A 22,450-nucleotide genomic window follows, 5' to 3' on the forward strand; every position below is an offset into this window, starting at 1 on the left:
GACAATTGCACTTAGAATTAAGGTAAAGACAAAACCTAATAACTAAAACCAAAGCAGTGTGTCCTCTGAAGAATAAAGTAAGGAAACAGAGCAGACCCATAATATTACTTATAAGTATATTAAGATAAAAGAAACTAAAAAATGATAGAAGACAGGGCAATGGAAGAGTGTAGTGTGACTGGAAATATGAAAAGAAAAAGAAAAGAGAGGAAAAAAATAGAAATGTATAAAAGTTAGAGAAGGAAGGAGTGTAGAAGAGATAAAGTTAGCACTACAAAAACTTAGATAGAAATAGAAATAAGTAAAAAATCTAAAAATAAAAATTGAAGAAAAATAGAAGAAAAGAATAGAAAAATATATTATAATACTTGTAGATCCTTTAGGACTAAAATTGTAATTAATTAAAAAAACCAAAAAAATTAAAAACCACACACACAAAAACTAGCAAGGAAACAGAGCCGAGTGATAATATTGGTTATAAGTATATTAACATAACAGAAACTAAAAAAGGATAGAAGACAGGGCAACAGAAGAGCATAGTGTGACTGGATATATTAAAAGAAAAAGAAGGAAATAGAAATGTATAAAAGATAGAGATGAAAAGAAGGTAGAAGAGATGCAGTCCGCACTACAAAAGACTTAGCTGGAAACTGAAATATATAAAAAGGCTAAAAATAAAAATAGAATAAAAATAGAATAAAAAATATGGTTTAAAACATGTAGATCCCTTAGGACTAAGATAGTAATTAATAAAAAAAAAAAAAAGAAAGAAAAAAAATAAGAACTGACCCCAGAATGGACCAGATCAATAGAATTAATAATAATGTTTCTCTTTCTTTGGGGTCTTAGCTGTGTGTCCTTCTACCCACCTTGGGCTTTTTGTATTATTCTGTGACTAGCAGAGCTTACTTTCTTGTTCATCTGTAAGCGCCAGTGTGTGGGGAGAGAGAGGGTACAATAGTGGCTTCTTCCCCAGGGAGTGAGTGAGCAGTGGCGCCCTGCCTGGGTCACAGCAACTCAGGCTTCTTGGGCCATGCCTGTTGCAGTGGGACACCGGTGGCTTAGGCCAAGAGAGCAACTCCAACCGTAGCCACTCCCTGCTGCTACGACTCCGCCGGGGTGTCCTGCCTGGGTCATGGCGGCTCAGTCAGCCATGGTGATGCCTGTTGCAGAGGGACGCCGGTGGCTCAGGTGTAAACAGAATGTCTCCAGAGCTGGGCCACTCTGCAGGCTTTTGACTCTCAGCTGTAGGCACTCTAGGCCGGCTGCACCCAGTGGCCTTTGTTATCCCTGAGTGCGTTAGCCAGGCCCAGAGGGGTCCTTCCTTTGTCTGTTGCAGGTGCTGAGAGAGAGGCTACACCCACGGCTCCTCCCCCTTGGTTGTGAGTCAGCAGTATCTTGCTGCTGCCATGGCCTCCCAGCTTTCTGCAGCAAGCACTCTCTGCTGTGGATTACTTCCCTCCTGTCCTTTCCATCCATCTCCCCACTGCCAACAATGTTTCTCACCCTGAACCAGTTCTCCGGTTCCCACGTTCCAGCTCCCAGACCCCCTGTTCAGCTGTGAACTGATGTCTCAGTCCGGACACGCTGAGCCGTGGTGCAGACCCTCCATGTGTTTCTCACTCTTTCCCATTGGCCACAGCTCAGCTGCTTCACCCTCTTTGAACAGTCCCAAATGCCTCCCTTCTGACCCAGGGAAATTCCCCGTTGGAGAAGGGGTTTCCCATACAGATAAGGGACATTTCCTTGAATTTGGCAATCTCCCCTCTGTTTCAGATCCCCCCACCCCAGAGTGTGGGAGCTGTCCCTTTCCTTTCTTCTCCTCCTCTTTCTCCTTTTTCTCCCCCTCTGTCCTACCCAGTTATGTTGGGATCTTTGCAGTCTTTTCTGGTGTCCAAGGTCATTTGCTGGTGTTCAGCTGGTTCTTTGTGAGAATTATTGTGTCTTTTGATGTATTCCTGATGCATCTGTGGAGAGGGATGCATTCCATGTCCTTCTACTTTGCCGCCATCTTTCTTCTCCTGTTGTTGTGTGTTTTTTTTTTTAAAGGTAGCACATTGTTCTGCATCTTGCTGTTTTACTTTTAACAATATATCCTAGGGTACTTTCCAAAACAGGACATAGATAAATTCCTTGTTGTTATTTTTTTATTTATTTATTTGCTACAGCTGTGGCTGTGCAGATATACTATGGCTTATTAAGCAGTCCTCTAAGGCTGGATGTGTGGGTTGTTTCCAATCTTTTGCTCTTTCAGACAGTGCTACAATGATTAAGTTTATATACTCATGAACATATCAAGTCTATTGTAATGCTTACCAATTTTAATTAATATGTTGTGAGAATTATAATATCCAATTATTATAATTGGGGTTGAGAATTTTTTGTATGTTTTAGGGCCATTTGTATTTCTTTTCTCTGTGAATTGTGTATGTGTCTGTTGCTGTTCTATTGGGGTGGTTGGTCTCTTTTAAATTCCCTTTTTAAGGAGCTTTTATATATTAGGGAGGTTAGTACTTCACCTTCCATAAGAATTGCAAATATTATTCTCAGTTTGTAATTTGTCTTTTGATTTTGCTTATTTTTTTATGCTTCAGTTTTAATTTTTATATAGTCAAATTTATCAATTTTTGAATCATTCATAAAAGGTCATCCCTGCTGCAAAGTTATAAAGGAATTTGCCCAATTTTCTTCAATTTGTTTTATTATTTTAATTTCTACATCTAGATATTTGAGCCATGTGCATTCATCCAGGTACATGTTGGAAGGTATGGATTTAGCTATATCTTTTTCCAGATGTCAGATTTCAATCTTAGTTGTTCCAACACAGTTTTTTAAATAAAGTTCATATTTACCTGACTACTTGAGATTCCACCTTTGTTGTATACTAAATTCTAGTATATATTGTTTTTGTTTTGGGGTTTTTTTTTTTTGGCCACGCCATGCAGCTTGCAGGACCTTAGTTCCCTGACCAGGGATTGAACCCAGGCCCTTGCAGTGAAAGTGCCAAGTCCTAACCACTGGACTGCCAGAGAATTCCCTGGTATATATTGTTTTATTTCTGGACTTTCTATTCCAGCCCCTTAGTCTGTCTGTCTGCTCATACACCAGTATCACACTATTTTAATTAATAACTTTAAAAAAAATTACCTTTTCTTATGTGGTCAGGCTAGTCCTCTCTCATTGCTCTCTTTTTTTTTTTTACAGTTTTCCTTGCTAAACCAAGCAGGCCCCTATGGGGCCTTCCTGGGACAGACCTCTCCCCCATATCCTCTGCTTTAGCTCCTCTCTGAAGTACCTAGATAATAGTACTGTTGCACATTTCTGGAGTTTTTTTCCAGATACAAAAACCCCCACCAAATGCATAAAATTAACTACTTGATGACCATGAGCTACTAGTGCCTAAGGACTGATAATATTAACTCCTGTTACCTCACCATCAACCAATCAGAGAATTGTGCATGAGCTGATCACTTACCCTGGGACGCCTCCTCCCTCACCTTGCCTTTAAAAATGTTTTGGTGAGACCCATCAGGGAGTTGGGCTTTTTGAGCATTAGCTGTCCTGGACTACTTGTATGGCAACTTACAATAAATGCTGCACTTTCCTTCACCATATTACTGAGTCCAAGCTCACTCTGCTCACCACATGACAGGCCAATAAATTGGGAGATGAGGTGTTGAGGCAAGGAATAGCGACTTTATTCCAAAAGCTGGCAGACTGAGAAGATGGCAGACTAATGTCCTAGAGTACCATCTTATTGGGGTCTGGATGCTAGTTTATTTTATAGAACAGAGAGGGGGAGGAGGTGAGGAAGTAAAGTAAGAAAGCCGTAAGTCTTGCAAAATATCTCTTGGTTTGGGCCAGCCTTGGGCAGAGAATGTGTTAATTTCTTCTTTTCTGCAGCCATTTGCAGGCGGGCAGGGGCAGGTTGTTTCCCCATGAGCTGAACAAAGGCACTTTAGTTTAACTTTCAGGCAGAGGGGCAGGGTTCCCTGAGGTAGGCCATTATGTATGATCATAATAAAAGCAACAAAAAGCAAAGGTTATAGTCAAAGAAACAGATCCAACATGGAGTCAGATTTTGTTCTTCCCTTTTACAGCCACATCCTGGTGTCAGTAGATTGGCTTTACTGTGCACAGGTGAAAAGACCCAAGTTTGGTTTGGTAACACTACCTTATAAACCATTTAGTTCTGAAACCAAGCAGGACTTTGTGGGGCTCCTGGGCACAAAAGCCTTTCTGTGTCCCCCATTTCTGGTTTGCAGGAAATAGGCTTCATTCAGCCTCTTCGACCTTCCCTGGGTTCCAAAGGGCAGATTCCAAGTGCTAATCAGGGAAGGAAAGGGATGCAGAGACAAGGGAGGAGCAGTCAAGAAACAATAGTGCAGAGATTGAAGCAGGGTCCTGGTTCCTTCTCAAAGAACATACATAACAATGCCTTTGAATTCTATAAGATCTAAGGGCCCCCCCCCACCCAGGTGGAGGATGGTAACTTCAGGTAATTTTGCCTATAAAACTTCTCCCCTAAAACCATCGGGGAGGGGACTTCCTTGGTGGTCCAGTGGCTAAGATCCACGCTCCCAATGCAGTGGGCCCAAATTCGATCCTTGGCCAGGGAACTAGATCCCACATGCCACAACTAAGGGTTCACATGCCATGCTGCAGCTAAAGATTCCCACACAGCAACAAGGATCCAGAGTGTTGCAACTAAGACCCGACGCAGCCAAATAAATAAATAAATTTTTTTTTTTAATGTTAAAAATAAACCACCAGGGAGTTTTTTAAAACATTTTTTTTTAAAAATGTTTTTAAAAAAAAGAAAAAAACCATTGGGAAGTTTGGGGTTTTTCAGCACAAGCCACTCGTTCTCCTTGCTCGGCCCTGCAATAAACCTTTCTCTGCTCCAGACTCTCATGTTTTGGTTCGTTTGGCCTCACTGTGTGTCAGGCACATGAACTTGTGTTCAATAACAGCCAACAGGTAAGAATCAAGTCTGCAACATAATCCATTCCAGTTTATGCATTTTTTAGCAGAAACTGAATAAATCACTTGTAATAAAACTGTAAATACAATTTGGTAAACAATTTTTTTCACATAAGCACTTTCCTGTTATAAGTCTTTTTAAACATAACATTCCATAATTTCCATAACTATTCATCTACCGTTGGACACTTTCCATTTTCTCCTATTGTTTCTATTCCTTTTCATTATGAAAAACAAAACAAAACAACAACCCTGCAATGAATATCTTTATGCATAAGTACTCTTTATACAGTCTTTGGCACTGATTTTTAGTGGGATTATTGAAGTGGCATCTTTAAGATTGTGGATACACATTACTAAACTTTCTACCTGTTTACACTCCAACAAGCCAGTACATGCAGCATCGACTTTGCCACACTTTTCTCATCAGCAATTGATTACCTCAGTACTTTGAAAGGTCACTTAGAGCATTTTAAGTGTGCAAACGTGGGGTGAGTGGGCTCCATTGTGTTGGGATTAGTTGTAGCCAATGTGGGAGGTTAGATTGCGCAGGGACTGTGAATTGTTCTTCTGTTTGTTTTTTGTCTGCTTTTTGTTTTTCTCAATTCCGACTAAATTGTTTTTAACAAATGAGGTTTCCAAAGACAATGAGGAAAGGTGGAGGTCAGGAAGGAATAGTTCATTACAGTTTCATTATGGAGTAAATAGAAAATGTTCTCTATTTCAAATAAATTACTCATAAACATTTGGAACACAACCCATTGAAAAGCGGGAGGCTACATGAATTATGTTTTGGTACAGTTGGTACGTAAGATATCAGTGTTCACAATGAAAATATTTATTAGGGCTAACTGATAAAAACAAAAAACACACATACAAAAAAAAACCCACTATTCAAAATGGAAATTAAAAAAAAAATCATCCCCTTGAACCCATCAGGAGGATCATAGCACCTTTTAAAGTTTGTGTACACAATTTACACATTAACCACTTGTCATTGAGCCAACAAAATGACAGCTTTTTCGATACTGGGAAAGAAAAAAGCTCACAATAAAAAAGTATATTATATAACCAATTTCCTTGAAGTAATGGCAAGGGCATATCATTGCAAGAAAAAAGGGAATAGCATTAAAAAGTTCCTTCTCAGCCCTTAAGTCCTTTAGAGAAATGATTGCCTTTAAATTCATTTTTGGACATGTTTTGGATGCATTTGGGATACAAAGGTCTATTCTTTGGCATCTTAAGGGCAGTGTTTTGTTTCCATTTTCTCCCTCATTTCTCCATAATCATTTGATTCTAAATACCATTGCCTTGAGAGGAAAGTGGCTTCTTTGTGTAGTTGGCAGATACTGCTAGAAGTCTGTGAAAGTGTCATTTGGATGTCATTGGCCCAGGCAACCCTCTTCCAGTTTGTAATTTTCATTTCTCTTTTCTTCTTTCTCTTCTTTCAGTGGCTCATCATTTGCTGTTTCTCTTATTCGTTAGCACCTCATTAGGAGTGGGTAGGTAATGGGGAGGAAGGAGTGTATGAACTCAAACCTGTTAACTATTGGAAAAAATATTTCAGTGAAGATCTCCAAAGTTATGTCCCTTAAAGTTATTTTGCTTCCGAAGCGTGTAACCTTACACAAAATGAAGACTAACATCTCCAGACAGTCTTAGAATTGTATTTTGGGGAGGCACAGGCTGAGGAACTTGAGAGAATCAACCCTCGTATTTAGAGCATCAGGATTTGAAAAGCTAAGTGCAATTACGTAAGTCAATATTTTAAGTAATGCAACCTCTACCAGAATTTCTTGTTTTTTTCTTCATCTCCATATTCTCGGAATAGGAATAGTGATAGGACTGTTTTAATTGTACAGTGAATGCGGGTGCAATGCAAGTTCAAAACAAGTTCGGGGGCTGGTTTGTGTGAACCTGAGTTAGCTGCTCGGTGATCAACACGGTTTTTCATTCAACAGAATCCCGTGGGGCTTCTGGGTGAAGACCTTGCCCTTGTTCCTGTCAGATTTAAATAATAAAAATGATGCTTAAAAATTATGTCCTCTTGAATAACTCGCGTCAGGTCAGTTCCTAGGCCTCCCTCTTCCTCCCTCGGGTTCCTGGCAGGAAACGCTTCGAGAAGGAGAGGATGAAAACGTTCCAATTCCCAGCAGCAGCGCTTTAGAAAAATTTTCCATCCATTGTGAGCCCTTGACTACTTGAAAAGTGTGGTTTGAAACAGGGTTTCTCTTATCTCTTTTTAAAAGCCTCTTTCTGGTACAGTGTCACAAATAGCAAGCTGCTTTTCCATTTAACCACCATATGACGCCCCCTCCCCTCCAGCCCTGAGGCGCTTTAAAACAAAATAACCAAAATTCTGGTTCCGGAAATTCTAGAGGGGGAGGGGTGGGAAACAAGGGTTGCGGAGGGCAACGGACTGCAACTCCCACAAGCCCTCGCGGGCTGCTCTCCAACCTGTCACTCCCCTCCCCCTTCCCCGCGCCCGTGTGCTCTGCGCTTGCGCGGAAGGTCCTCCGCTTAGCGGAGGGGGCGGGGACAAGACTACGCGCCTGGAGGAAAAGGAGGAGGAGGAGGAGGAGGAGGAAGAAAAAAAGAGACCATAGACTTCCACCTGGGCCTAGAGCGGTTCTTAAAGTAGCTGGGAGAGGCGGGCGGGTTGGGACCACCTTCATTACAGGCCGCCGGCGGTATCATGGCGACCCGGAACCCCCCTCCCCAAGGTGAGCGGCCGGGGCCCGAAGTAGTATCTTAGAGGCGGCTCACCGCTCTCGACCTTGCTTCGGGGGCGCCTCTTTCTTCCCCTGTCCCAGGGTTCCTGGGGGCTCTGTTTTCTTGAGGCAACCCGTTTGAGCATCTACTTCGGACTAGGCTCCCCCTCTCCTCTCGGACCGTCGTCCTCAACACAGCCCCACCTCCTTCCTTATCTTCACCTCCGGCCGTTCCTATCCGTCTTCTATCGTTTTTTGTTTTAAGTCTTGTGTTTGAAATCATTTCTTCTTTTCGGGCCTCTAACCGGTTCTGTCATTTGAGGACCCCTTTTTTCTCCCACTGATGAAAATGGACCCTGCACTGACCCTGAACCTGAGATTTGGGGGTGACCCTCCATGCTGTGAAACTCACCTGACCCGCTGAGATTGGGGGGAGACCCTGCTGTGAAACTCTAACCTGCCCCTACTGAGATTTGGAGTGGGGGGGTGACCCCTCTGCTGTGTAACGTACGTTGCCCCGGCCCCCAGGCGGGTCCCTGGGCCTTTGGAAAGGAGATGCTCGGCACTTTACTCTCGAGGCCTTAGTATCAGGGATTGGGTTTAAGAAACTTTGTTCCATCTGGGCGTTTTTTAGCTGTATGCCAAATGTAACAATGAGTCTTAACATGAAAATATACAGGACATTTTTAACTTTCGGTTGACTGTAAATGTGTTGCTTTCGTTTTTTGCTTTGAAGAATATGAAAGTGATGATGATTCTTACGAAGTGTTGGATTTAACTGAATATGCAAGAAGACACCACTGGTGGAATCGAGTGTTTGGCCACAGTTCCGGACCTATGGTAGAAAAATACTCAGTAGCCACCCAGATTGTAATGGGTGGAGTGAGTGGCTGGTGAGAACATCTTTTTTTGTTAAATTTCATCGGGAGCCTGACACTGCTGTCCGTTTGTATCTGGGCCAGTTACGTGCTCAGTCAGTGGCTTTACACTGTTAATCCCAGAAGAGCTGTACCTTGAGGCTTTTCTCTGTGATGTGATCAGTGTAATCCACACTCACTCTGTTCGGTTTTTGGTGATCATCCTCCACCGTTCCCTCCTCACCTTTCCTCTGATTCTTTGTGTATTTTCCCCCTTCTCAGACTTAGCAGATGTAGTGGATCTGATTCAGTGAAAGTGAGTAAAGAGGGAAAAAATATTGAAGCGTTAATTATATGTAAATAATTTTTACTTGTTCAGTGCTAACAACTGGAAAACCCTATGAGAACTCCCAGAGTAAAACTGGTCTCCAGGATTATCAGCCCTTTGGAGAGCAGTGTACAATTCTCAGTAAAAATTACTGATTATGATACAGGTGATTCTGTTAATTTTTGTGGGCTAATTTGAATTATGATAATACTCTGAAGAAGAGTTGTGGAACATTGGGTCTTTGTTGGAATTAAAGGACTGATTGCTTCCTCAGTAATAATACTGCAGAGTACATTAAGGGGGAGAGGTTAATAAGCATTAACCTAACCAGTTAACATTTCAAATCACATGATTATGTAATTGCTACTGTAGATATAATTCTGTTATTCTTAGACTAAAAGATTAGCCAAATAACAAGGATCAGAAACAAGTTTGACCCTTCATTTTGAAAATGTTCATGACCCTATAGAATTTTTGAAGTTAGTGTGGGTGTTTAACTTGTGAGTAATCACTTATTTCTTAGATTCTAAATTAAATTCATCTTACATTAGTTTAAATATTTACATGCTTAAACTTGATAAGTATAAAATGATTTTTTTTTGATTTGTATTTTACTTGCATCTTGGAACAATGGTGCCCTCTTTTATGTCCTTTTTTATAAATTCCATTTTATGGTAGAAACACTCACTGTGAAGATTCTGTGATGAGGAGGTACACCATTTATTCATGATGTGTACTTATTAGTGCTGCTTATGAAAAATGCCTGCAGTTAGAGAGATGCCCGATCAGAGCCCTGGTTATTCAGATGATTCTTCACAGGCTGGTGGTACCTTGATGCCCACAATTCAGAGCCTGGCCTTCTGCTTAAAGAAGCTCCCAGTTTGGTGCTATGGGTGATTAGTTAATGTGAGTCAAGGCCTAAAGCCACATCTTAAAAGAGACTAAAAAATAAGTGAGCACAGGATTAAATTATTATGTGTTTTCTCTTTGTAGGCCAAACTTGGTGAGAAGCCCCATAATTGGCAGAAGTTTGCTTGAAGAGCCTAGAGGCAGAACAGGGGAAGTTGAATAGATTCATTTTAGTGGCTCATGCCATCAAGCAAAGGATAGACATGCTTGTGGAACACATTCCCCAGGATATTGTTAAGACCTGGCTGCTGCTTGCCTCCTCCGCTCCCTTTTCTGAGTCTTTGTTGCTGTCTCCCCTACTGAGGGACACAGATGTTTGTACTATAGCCAGATGTCAGTCCAGGAGCTGTGTAATAGGACTAAAATATTATGCGGGTGATTTGTTGCAATGGCTTTAGATTCAGTGTAATAAATTTTTGCAATTTTCTTGGGGTATAAAACTGAGGTACTCTTGTGGCATACATTAAGGAAGAATGGTTAATAGACATTAACTTAACCAGTTAACAATTCAGACCAATTCAGGACATGAATGGGAAGCTGAGGAGATTATGTTTAGCTGTAGGTAGCTATAGGTTCTTGATCATAATAAGAAATTAAAACTGATAGCAGGATGGGTGGCCGTTAGACGAGATGGGAGGTATGAAGATTAGCTAGAGGGTCCTTACTGTGGTCTGGAAGCAAGGTAATGATGCCCTTGAGGATGGAAAGAAGACAGAATCAAATAATGTTTTGGCAATACTTGAATATATAGAATTGGCCGTCGATTGGACCCCAGAGGCAGTGAAAAAGGCAGTCTGAGAAGAGCATGAGGTGACGAGCCTAGAGAATGGTGCAGTCATTTACAAACTGGGACCTCAGCAACAGTTGGTTTGGTTGGAAAGGTGATGTTTGCATTGGGACATTTTGAATATGTGGTTCTGGGTGGCAGGAGAAGCTCATCATGTAATTGGAAATGTAAATTTTCCATTTGTGAAGGTGTATTAGTTTCCCGAGGCTGTTGTAACAAAGTACCACAACTAGGTGACTTAAAATGAGAGAAACTTACTCTCTCACAGGTCTGGAGGCTAGACATTTGAAAGGTGTCAGCAGGGTTGGTTCCTTCTTGGAGGCTCAGGGAGAATTTGTTCCATGCTTCTCTCCTATCTTCCAGTGGTTGCCAGCAATCTCTGGCAGTCCCTGACTTGCAGACATATCACTCCAGTTCTGCCTGTCATCACATGGCTGTCTTCCCTCTGTGTGTCTCTATGACATTGGATTTGGAGCTCACCCTACTCCAGTATAGCCTCATCTGAACTAACTACATCTGCAATGACCTTATTCCAAAGAAGGTCGCATTTGGAGCTTCTAGGAAGGACAGGGATTTGGGGGGTGACACTATTCAACCCGATACAGAAGGCTGGAGTTGGAAATCTGAGATTCCTCTGCACACTGAATCTGGAATACTGAAGGGAATAATGAGCTCACTGAAGGAGAGAATCAAAAAAGAAGTACGAGCTGACATCCTTACAGGATAGATGAGACAAAATAAGTTTAATATAGAGATAGAAATAGATAAGGAAGCCATGAGAAATGTGGGCTGAAGTATATTCATGAAGGTGGAACTCCAGCTGGACCTTAAAGGGTAGAAAAGTTTTAGATAGGTAGAGCTAGGTAGAAACCCCTAGAACCAGGGAGATTAATAGCTTCAGCAACAGTGGTGACCTACTTGAAAACTGATTGGGTTGGAACAGAAGGTTTGGGTAGAGTGAGAGTTGGCCAGGTGTGTGGAACATCTTGAGTGTATTTAGAAAAAAACAAAACTAAGCACTTTTATTATGAGGAATTTCAACTTAATACAAGTGTAGAAGGAAGAGTATAATGAACCCCTGAGTATTCAACTTTCAGTTTCAGTAGCCAGTCTTTTTCCTGTAAATTCCCCTGTTCTCTCCATCCCTCATTTTGAAGCACATCTCAGACAAATTAGATCATGCATTTTTGACTAGTCTATATAACTAAAGGGAAACATGGGTTTCTGAGCAGGTAACAGATGTGATCAAAAGAACTGGGAAGCTTAAAAAAAAAAACAAACTGAGAATACATTAGGATTTTATTAGGAAAGCAATGAAAAGTAGAAGGGAGAGAGTTTAGTACATCACCGATTGTTCTCATCCTTTGTCATTTCTTCCATTAAAGGTGTGCAGGATTTTTGTTTCAGAAAGTTGGAAAACTTGCAGCAACTGCAGTAGGTGGTGGCTTTCTTCTCCTTCAGGTATGTCAGAGCTTGCGGTCCTTGCCTCTGCTTACATATGTATCCCTTGGGAACTGAGAAAGTCAAGTTTAGCCATTTCACCCCTGTCCATTTTAATAGAAGGTGGAATTTCTCTTTTAGGCATCAGTTTATGGAAAAAGTGAGTTTTGAAAGCTGGCGTCTGTCATGAAAGACAACAATTTAAATACTTCTGAGTTTTTTTAAGTGTAGTTTGAGCCCAGCTCTTAAAAACACAACTATTAAAATTTGAGATGTCTCATTTTCTTTTGTTATTACTTGCCTAAATTTTCCTTGAAGCATCTCCTTAGAAAAATAAACATTTCACCAATAGCATAACGTGTTCATGCTGACCGTTTAAAACATATTTAAAATTCACATGCACACTCATACACAATATATAGAATTCAAAAAGTCTCTTTACTTCCCTATTTCCTAGCCAGTTTTCCTTCCCAGAGGAAATTGCTGTTAGCAATTTCTAACATGTTTTTTTTAAAACTAGGGAACACTCGTAATATAGAAAGTGGAAAATTGGGTTTAAAAAATCATTCATAATCCTGTTTCTGAGGCAAGTGGATTTGAAATTTTAGTCTTGTTCATGTTCCTCTAAGTATAAGGTTCAGATATACTTCGCTGTTAGCGGATGTTCATCAGGATATTATCTGGCATTCATGTCTGTTTGGCATATATTTCCCCAAAATATCATTCCCCGAAGATCAAATATAGTAAACCTAAATTGAAAATCTCTGGGAATGAATGTTAGCAACAATTTTAAAGATACAGAAATCTGTCAGGTTTTAAAAATGATTGATGGTCATAGCAACCAAAATCTGACTTCAGCACCTAGGCCATTGATCATGTAATAACCAGTGTCATTGCTTGAAGTACAAAGGCACTGGATTTGTATGTGTTAAGCACAGATTTTGAGTGTTTAGTAAACAGTTTTTAAAAATATATATATATATATTTTCTGTTGATGGCATTATTAGGAGTAATTACTTATTACTTGTGGTGAGAGGTAAAAAGGAATATGGTTCATATCTAAATTTAGTCCTTTTTGAATATGCCAGTATTTGTACAAAGGAGAATTTTATTTAAGCTAATTTTGACTTGGGTTTATATAGAACCAAGAATTAAAATATTTATATAGTTATCAAGATCAAGATATTTAATTCTATAGCTATTTTGAAAACTCAGTTGTCATGTCTATTTAGTGGAAAACAGTACCGGACCAAAGCAGAGTTCCCTAATAATAGTTCATAGATAGAATTATACATTTCAATCTACTCTGCATGTCAGTTTTTCAGAAGTCCGTTTCAGTCCACTTGGTATGTACCCTTCAAACCCACGTTTTGCTGTTGCCACCTTCAACTTCGTGTCTAGTCCACATATTGTTTTGAAGTCACTGAGTAGAACAACATGGGACCTGTCTGCATCAAACCAATTTTTCCCACAAATATGACTTACCTTGAAAACTCAATAGAAGGAAACAAACAAGAAGAAAGAAACAAATGGCTTTTAGGCTGATGGCCTGTTATTTAGTCTTGCTTCCATATTTTTATTACCTTTACTTATATTTAAAGATAAATATGTTTGCTTACAACTTAAAGCTTTTCTAGTAACTCAGGTGTTTTCCAGTAGATATTTACCACACTGCTATCTTAAAATAGACAGTGGCATATAAATCTTTTAAATTTAGTTTTTGTTTTTTCAGAGTTGTACATGCCCATAATTCAAAGGGTCAAGTGCATGTATAATGCTTCTTACAGATTAGAGTAATCCTTTGCCTCCCTCGCTTCCTCCCCATTTTTCCCTCCCTCGAGGCAACCAGTTTGAACTATTAGCTGATTCGTAAGGTATTTATTTCCTTTTTCCTCAATAAGTTAATTGGAGATTTCTTTACCTTTCAGTTTGAGGTATTAACTATTGGTTTCCCATTATGGAATATGGGAATTTAGCTATGATTTATTGAACTTCTGTGTGCCCCACCCCCACATTTTCTGGGTATGGTTATTTCATAATTGTGTTAGATTATTACCTGGAGTTTACTGGGCTTCCAGAATCTGCAAAAATTAATGTCTTTAACCATGTTCGGGAAGATTTTGGCCATTATTTCTTTAAATATTTTCTCCTGTTCTTTCTTCTCCTTCTCACCATGACTCTGATGGATGCATGTTAGGCTCTCTGATAGTGTTCTGAGGTTTTGTTCATCTAGTTTTTCAGTCTTTTTTTTTCAGATTGTATAATTTCTAGTGATCTAGCTTCAGATTCACTGACTCGCTGTCATCTACCTTCTGCCATTAAGGCTATCCAGTGAATTTATTTCAGATATTGTATTTTCCAATTCTAGAATTTTGATTTGGTTCTTTTTATATTTTCTGTGTCTCTGATGAGATTTCTTATCTTTTCATTGATTACAAATGTTGTTTCTTTTACCTCATTGCGTATAGTTATAGTACTGCTTTAAAGTCCTGATAATTTCGGGTCCTGATAATTCATCTCAGAGTTGGCATCTGTTGGTTTTCTTCTGAGACTAGGCCGCATTTTCTTGCTTTATCACATCAAATAACTTTAGATTTTATCCCTGGGCATTGCAGTGTTGTGTCGTGGAGAGTCTGGATTCTGTTTTATTCCTCTGAAGCTTGTTAATGTTTTGATTTTAGTAGGCAGTTAACTTGGTTACACTCAGATTGCAAACTCCATTTTACTTGTGGTGGATAGTGGCTCAAATCTCAGTGTATTTTTTTTAGCCTTAGCCAGAGTACTTTGTTATGCCCCCTGAATGTGTGGTTCAGGACTTGAACCACAGAGTTTACACACAGAATTTGGGGCTCCCCTTCTCTAGCTGTATCCTTTCTGGCAGCTGTTGTTGTCCTGGGCTCTGTCCTCTGGTTCTTCAGCCCAGAAAGATGGCATGTTTTCTATTGAACTTTTAGCCACCCTGCAACTGCATCTTGTCCTCGGGATAAAGCCGAAAAAATGGGCAACTCACCTTATATCGGTCTCTTCCTACAAGTTTCAACTCTTCAAAATCTGCTTCCTTTTGTTAATTCTGGAGCCCTTGTGTTTTAACCAGAGTTTATAGTTGCTGTCTATGGGAGAGGCCTTAAGTTTCATCATCACCTCCATATCTGTGACCCAAATTGCCATGTCAGGTATTGCCAGGAAAAGCTTTCCCTTCCCTCTGGTTTGATCACCACTCTGTTTTGCTGAGGCTAAAGTTAGAAGTGATAGAAGGTGAATAAATATAGGAAGAAATGCAGATAAATAGATTCTTCAGTGGAGTCATTCGCAGTGAAAATGGAACCTAAGATTCCCAGCCTATTTATATAAGATCAGATATTTTTATTATTTGAAGCATTTTATTTGTGGTTCATACTTAAATTGATGCATTAAAAGATTACAAAGAAAGCATAAGCTTGGTAGAAGTGATTAATAATGGTATACAAGGCTCAGTTGTTTACTACTCATGTGGTTCTTTATATGTTGATTGTATTATTCGGAAGGACTAACTTACTGTACTGGCTTATACATACACTACTGTTCCTGCTTAGATTTTGCAGTGTCTCACTAGCAGCATGTAAGAGTTTTTCTTAGGGTTAGTAGGCATTTAGCTGTAGTTTTTATTAAAAGGATTTATGGCATGAAGCTTGTGTAGAGCATATTTTCTTTTATATTCCACTTTCAAAAGCAGTTACCAGAAAGTAGTCTTAATTTGACTAAAGAGTCAGAGTTACTGAAGAGCCTTTATCAAGCTACTTTAGTGACCTAATAACTGATTGGCTACTGATCTCTTATAATTAAACATCTGTTTAATTAAAGGTACTTTTTTATTAGCGATACAATTTATATAGTCTTTGTGCCTTTTTAGCTAATTCTCAAATTCCAAAAATTATGATAGAATTATGGAATAGTTACAATAAAATTTTTGGAATCTTTTCCCATTAAGTACTATACTTTTTTTTTTAACATAGTATTCATCACATCTGAGTAATTATTTATGCTTGTCTGTCTTCCCTAATGGATCGTGAGCTCTCTGAGGGTGGGGACTTATATCTCCCTTGTTCTTGGCCATAGCTTGGAGGCCTAGAGCAGTGCTTGGCACAGAATAGGCCCTCACTGTCTCTTAATGAATAAATTAGTGAATAATTGTGATTTCTTACCCATAAGCTTCATACATTTCTTGAAATCTAAACATTCATATATTGTATTAGCAACCTAGTTGGTTTAGAATTAACCATTTTTATTACATTTTTGCAGATTGCCAGTCACAGTGGCTATGTGCAGATTGACTGGAAGAGAGTTGAAAAAGATGTAAACAAAGCAAAAAGACAGATTAAGAAACGAGCAAATAAGGCAGCACCTGAAATCAACAATATAATAGAAGAAGTAAGACAATGTACATTTTTGGCTCCTTTTTTTTTTTTTTTTAATGAATCTCAGCAGAAAATGTGACTAGGGATTATCTTTAAAAAAAATTGGTGTTTCTGGTCATGTCTAGAGTGTTAAGTAAAATTTGGTATCAAGCCACCATTTAAATCACTCATTATTTTTTTTAGTTGTTAACTAAAACTACTACTTTTTTTTTGAGGTGGAATAGTTTGAAAATGTATATATTTATTAATATATTAGTTTTCTTAGTGTTTTTATGTGAATTTTGTCTGTTTTCTTCTTATATTCTGTTGAGAATTGAATTGAATGCTCCTTTGCTTTTATTTTAATTCTATCCTTTTATTTCCCCCAACTTTTATTTTGAAAAATTTCACATCAGTTGAAAAGTTGAAAGACAAAAACAGTGAATATCCAAATACCTTTCACCTATTCACCAAATTGTTCACATTTCACAGCTTTTGCTGTGTATGTGTGTGTGTGAGATAGAGAGAGAGAGAGAGAGAGAGATTTACCCTCTTTTTTTCTGCCTGAACTGTTTAAGACATCATGTCTTTTTACTCTTAAATACTTCAGCACGTATATCCCAAGAGTACGGATATTCTCCTATGTAATTACAATTACCTTATTAATCCCCCCAAACTTAACATGATACAATAATATTTCCTAATATGCAGTTCATATTGAAATTTTTCCACAAAATATCTTTTACATCTTTTCCGCCCTAATTAAGAATTATATATTGCATTTGGTTGTCATGTCTCTGAAGTCTCCTTTAATGTTGAATCGTCCCCTCATCTTTCTTGTTTTTGTTTTTCTGTCTTTCATGACACGTTTTTGGAACATCTAGGCAGAGTATCGCACAGTCTGGCTTTGCCTAATTGTTTCCTCATGATTTTATGTGGGTTAAATATTTTATCAAGGTGTTAGTTTTTCGATCCTGTACATTTTCTCCTACTGGCTAAGTGGGCTGACTGTTAATAAATATCATTATGTATGCTGTGGGAATTTATTAAATCATCTGTGTTAATAACTGGCTGAGTGGACGATTTATGCCAGCACTATAGGGAGATTTCTTTTTACCTGTGAGAATTTTGCTGCCCATATGTCTGCTATCTCAGAAGCAAGATGTTTGCTGGGCCTGGCTGGGGGCTCTAGGCTACTTCAGTTTGTAATGGACAGTGCTGGCATCTTGCCTAGCTGTTGGCACCTGCAATAGTAGGTACATAAGAATTTTTGCTGAATATTTACTGAATTGAGGAAAATATCTGAAAACGATACTTAGCTCTGGATTTAATAATTAAGAGTATTTTTTAAAAATTGTATCTTTTTCTCATTGTGGTAAAATATACATAAAATTTACCATTTTAACTATTTTTAAGTGCACAATTCACTGGCATTAAGTACATTCACACTTTCGTGTAACCATTACCACTATCCATTTCCAGAACTTTTTCATCATTCCAAATACAAACTCTAACCATTAAGCACTAGCTCCCACAATTAACCCCTCTCCCTAGCCCTTGGTAACCTCTATTCCACTTTTACGTCTTGATGAATTTGTCTATTGGTGTAAGTGGAAATTGTAACAACGTTGTCCTTTTTGTATGTCTTATTTCCCTTAGTGTAATGTTTTCAAGATTCATCCATGTTGTAGCACAATTGAGAGTATTTTTCTTTGAACTTTGTTTCAGGCAACAGAATTTGTCAAGCAGAACATTGTGATATCCAGTGGATTTGTGGGAGGCTTTTTGCTAGGCCTTGCGTCTTAAGGATGTGAATGTTCTATCACGGTGGAGTCACCTCTGAGGAGAGAAATGGTGGTGACAAGATGGTCTCAACATTACCCACTGACAGATTCTCCAGGATGACAAGAAACAACTAGCTGGACAATACCAAACTCACTGCTTAGCATTTTGCCATCTGAAATGTGGCAGACTAGTATCTGCTATAAAACAACCTGTATGGTATGTGTATAATAGTATTCCAGAGCAAAACATGGCTTTCATTATTTTTTAAAAATTTGCATTTGTTTAAAATTTGCCTGTAAAACACTACCATTGAATATAGATATGCAGAGAGAAAAAATCTGTTGGATATATCCCCCAGTGAAATATTACCATCATTTTATTTAAATAGGATGTTCTCCATTGTGCTTTTTAGTATAGTGCTAATAATTAAAAACTTTGTATTATAGCTTCAACAGCAGGGCTGACTTTTTTTTAAAGATATGTTTGCAATAAACTGAAGAACTGTAATGCCCTTTTGTGGAAGGATTTACAAATAATAGAATTATTAAAGATAGTAAATAAATTTAATACCAGTTTTTAGGTTGTTTTTTCTGCAATTCTTACTTTGCTTTTGTAATAACTGTAGTAAACAGTTTCAGGAAATGCTCTTCTAGAGAAATACTACATGTCTAAAGCTCTTTTTCTTTTTTTGATGTCTGTAGTTGTAAAAATATCTTCTTGTATATAAGCTTCTAATTTTTTTATTCATTTGTTTATCTTGGCAGTCTGGGTAGAACTGATTATTTTGAGGGTACGTATAGTTGGGTCACTGATTGATTTTATTAACTTTGAGTGAAACTTGTTTTTCATTTTTTAAAATCCTAAGTATTATTTTGACCCCTTCTTTACAAAGAGGTAAAAATCACTTTAAAATACTTAGTAGTATAGTATGAATGTATTGTCTGAAGAACTGTGATTTTCTATATAATCATGAAATTATAGCTTAAAGAGAATCATCTCCTCGATCTAGTCTAAGATGTAAATGCTAAGGCTTTCAGGTTTTTAGGTAGCATTATGTTGGTTCCAGCACTAGGCCAGTTGACTTGTTTTTCAGGACCAATATCATACTGCCTCAGAGGCTCCTTTGCCTAGAAGAGCCTTTTGTATTGTTTGTTTTGTCCAGAGTTCTAGGTTGGAATTGGGAAAAACAGCAGAACGACGTGTGTTGGAGTTTTCAGATTGGAAAGACTACAGATATTCAGACTGTCTCCTTTTGATGGGAAGTCCCTATAGTATTTTTTGTGTATTGTAAACATGAGGCATCTCATACTTTCAGGATTGTTACAGTCTGTGTGCTTTCACTTTGACAAGATTCCTTAAAATTGAATGTGGCATTAATCTTCATTTTCTGCCTTTACTCTCATTAGCACCTCAGATAAAATGCTAAATAAAACTCAGACTTTCTTAATATGAAGTGATTTTGCTTATAAATACTTAATTTTTCTTCTTTGAGCTTTTCTCTGTTTCTGCCTTGCCTAGCTTTTCATTACTGTGGAATTAAAAGGGAAAAATATTCTACGTTAGGTAGAACCCTTGGCCACGCTTCCGTGTGGTATATCTGCGTGGTACCTCTCATCTGATACAGTGAGGCAGGCTACTGTGGGGAGCCCTAGTAGCTGGCTCAGTTTATTCATTTTGGAAATATTTATAGTGTCTGTTCTGTGTATGATACATTGGAAAAGTGGGGGGCACAAAAATATCTGCCCTCAAATAGAGACTAAATATTCCTATATGAAAATTTATATACTAATACAGGAGAACCTGGCATATGATTTAGTGGCAGATGAGTTGTAGAGATAACTACTTTCGGAGTCCAAACATGAGTGAAAAATGAAAAAGAGCACTTCATTTTTACCAAGCATTTTTCCAAGCATTTGTTGATTTGTTTGAAAATTTTTGTATTCCAGTGTAAAATACTATCAGCGCTCTCCATACACTCTCCTCTCTGTTATTGCCCGTTCTGTCTCGTGTCTGCGCCGTTTCCCCACAAGGTTGTATGCTACTTCAGGCAGTTGTGTGTGGTATTAATTTGTAACTTGTGACACACCCTTTGTAATGCTTTGCTTACCGTAGGTGATGTTGTGGATGAGTATATGAACAGCGTATTACTGTGCTAGAGTTGGTATCAACCTATAGGAAACCTTCTCTGTATAGCAGTCTGGTGAATCAGAAGCTCCATCAGAAATGACTTGGTGGGGCTTGGGCTTAATGAAGAGCCTACAGCCTGCCTTTGTCTAAAATGGGCGGGCTTCCTAGGTGGCGCAGTGGTTAAGAATCCGCCTGCCAATGCAGAGGTCACGGGTTCGATCCCAGCTCCAGGAAGATCCCACATGCCGCGGAGCAACTAAGCCCGTGTGCCACAGAAAAAAAAAAAAAAAAAAAAAAAAAGAAAATTTTAGGGCTTCCTAGGTGGCGCAGTGGTTAAGAATCCGCCTGCCAATGCAGAGGTCACGGGTTCGATCCCAGCTCCAGGAAGATCCCACATGCCGCGGAGCAACTAAGCCCGTGTGCCACAAAAAAAAAAAAAAAAATAAAATGGGGATTTTTCTCTTTGAAGGCATAAAGGTTGTTTGCAGGATTTATTAAAACTTGAGTATGTGGCATATAGATATTTTGTGGCTTAGGCTTTGGAAGATATGTAAGGACATTTTGACTGATTTTTTTTTTTATTCTTAGCACCCTCCCCAATCTCCCTTACAAAAAAAAAAAAAGATGATTTTTTAACATTTTCTTATTTCAAATGCAATATGAATAAAATGTTTATTATAGAAAATACATCAGCATAAAGAATATATAGAATGTTAATAATATGATGTACCTAGAGATAAAGATTGTCCATCTTTTGGTACATAGCCTTTGGAATTTTTTCTACATATATATGAATACATATTATGTGTATTTTGTATAAAAATTGAGTTGATGCACTCTTTTGTAAATAGCTTTTTTCACTCATATATTATAAATATCTTTTTATAATAGGTACATTTATGATGACAGAAAAATACAAGTGCCCACCTTCATCCCCTTTTATAAGCCAACCATTATGAAAAGTTCTTTATACATATATTTTAATACATTTATACTTATTTTTATTGTCCAAGTTTAGATAGTATTGATATATATTGAATGTTCACTCTGAAAGGTAAGGAATTTTGTGCACATCCACTGTCTCCCCCCCCTTTTTTTGATTGATGATATATTTTTAGTTTTCTAGTAGATGCCTTTATTACTTTAAATATTATGTTTTTTCTGTCCTTAGTTACCAACTTTAGATAATATCTGCTAACTCCCTCTTATTAAAGATGAGGGAAATAAGCATACCTCTTCCCGTTACCCTCTGGCCTCCTGATTTTTGTTAAATTATTATTACTTTTTATGGTACATTCAAATGATAGAATTCTATACAGTTATTAAGAGGAAGGTAGAGCTATATAAATTGATCTCGAAAGATCCGCATATTAGTGATAAAATCAGGTTGCAAAAAATATGACCCCACTTTTAAAAAAATATGCAGGTGTGCATAAGTGTGCACTCACGTTCATAGAGGCTATCTCTCAGAGATTGGTATATAGGATTTTCATGTTGTATTTTAACATTTTTGTGTCATCTGAAGTCTTTACAATAAGTACATGTTACTTTATAGGTAGCAAACGTTTTCCTAGAACCAGGAATAGGAATTTAAAATTAATAGGTTATTGCTGTTTTAGGGGGCTATTTCTGCTTTATTCAGTGAATTTATTTCTTAAGTGGTTTTTGTCAAAATAATGCATATAGTTCAAGAAGTCAAATAGTGTTTATAAATAAGGCTTTTAAGAAAAGGAGCATTTCTCTGTTCTACCTTTCTTCAATTTAGTGGCTTTTTCCCCACAGGAGTTTCAGCTATATTAGTTGTTTCTCTTGGTGTTTACTGCAGCCATATTTCTTGGACTTCCTATTATGATAAATAACTTGACTTGTACTTTCTATTATGGTAGTTGTGGATTTAGCTCTATAACGCCTTCCTTTTCATATCTCTGTAGTAACAATTTATCAAATTTCTATCGTTTTATATATTACTATGACAGATATTGTTTACTGTTGAATAAGGATACAACTTGCTCTAGGTCCATTTATGTGGGTTCAGCTGGAATCTAGCCTTAGCCTGATCCTGCGAATAGCTCTAGAGCATGAAGAGCATTGGGGCTGGCAGGATAATCCACCCCATCCCCCCAAACGTATTCATGTCCTTATCCTCCAAA

At 38.2% G+C, this 22,450-nt stretch overlaps 1 protein-coding gene across 1 annotated transcript; it reads left to right on the top strand.

Moving 5' to 3' along the window:
* Positions 1-7,530: 7,530 nt before the first annotated feature.
* Positions 7,531-20,450, top strand: FUNDC1 (FUN14 domain containing 1). Its single transcript, XM_057719387.1, has 5 exons — positions 7,531-7,706; positions 8,431-8,587; positions 11,961-12,036; positions 16,294-16,422; positions 18,117-20,450. The coding sequence occupies exons 1-5, from the start codon at positions 7,679-7,681 to the stop codon at positions 18,192-18,194; spliced, it is 468 nt and encodes a 155-aa protein (XP_057575370.1). The 5' UTR covers positions 7,531-7,678; the 3' UTR covers positions 18,195-20,450.
* The last annotated feature ends 2,000 nt before the right edge of the window (positions 20,451-22,450 follow it).

The sequence above is a fragment of the Hippopotamus amphibius genome, chromosome X (assembly GCF_030028045.1).
Source record: "Hippopotamus amphibius kiboko isolate mHipAmp2 chromosome X, mHipAmp2.hap2, whole genome shotgun sequence".
Classification (NCBI taxonomy): Eukaryota; Metazoa; Chordata; class Mammalia; order Artiodactyla; family Hippopotamidae; genus Hippopotamus; species Hippopotamus amphibius.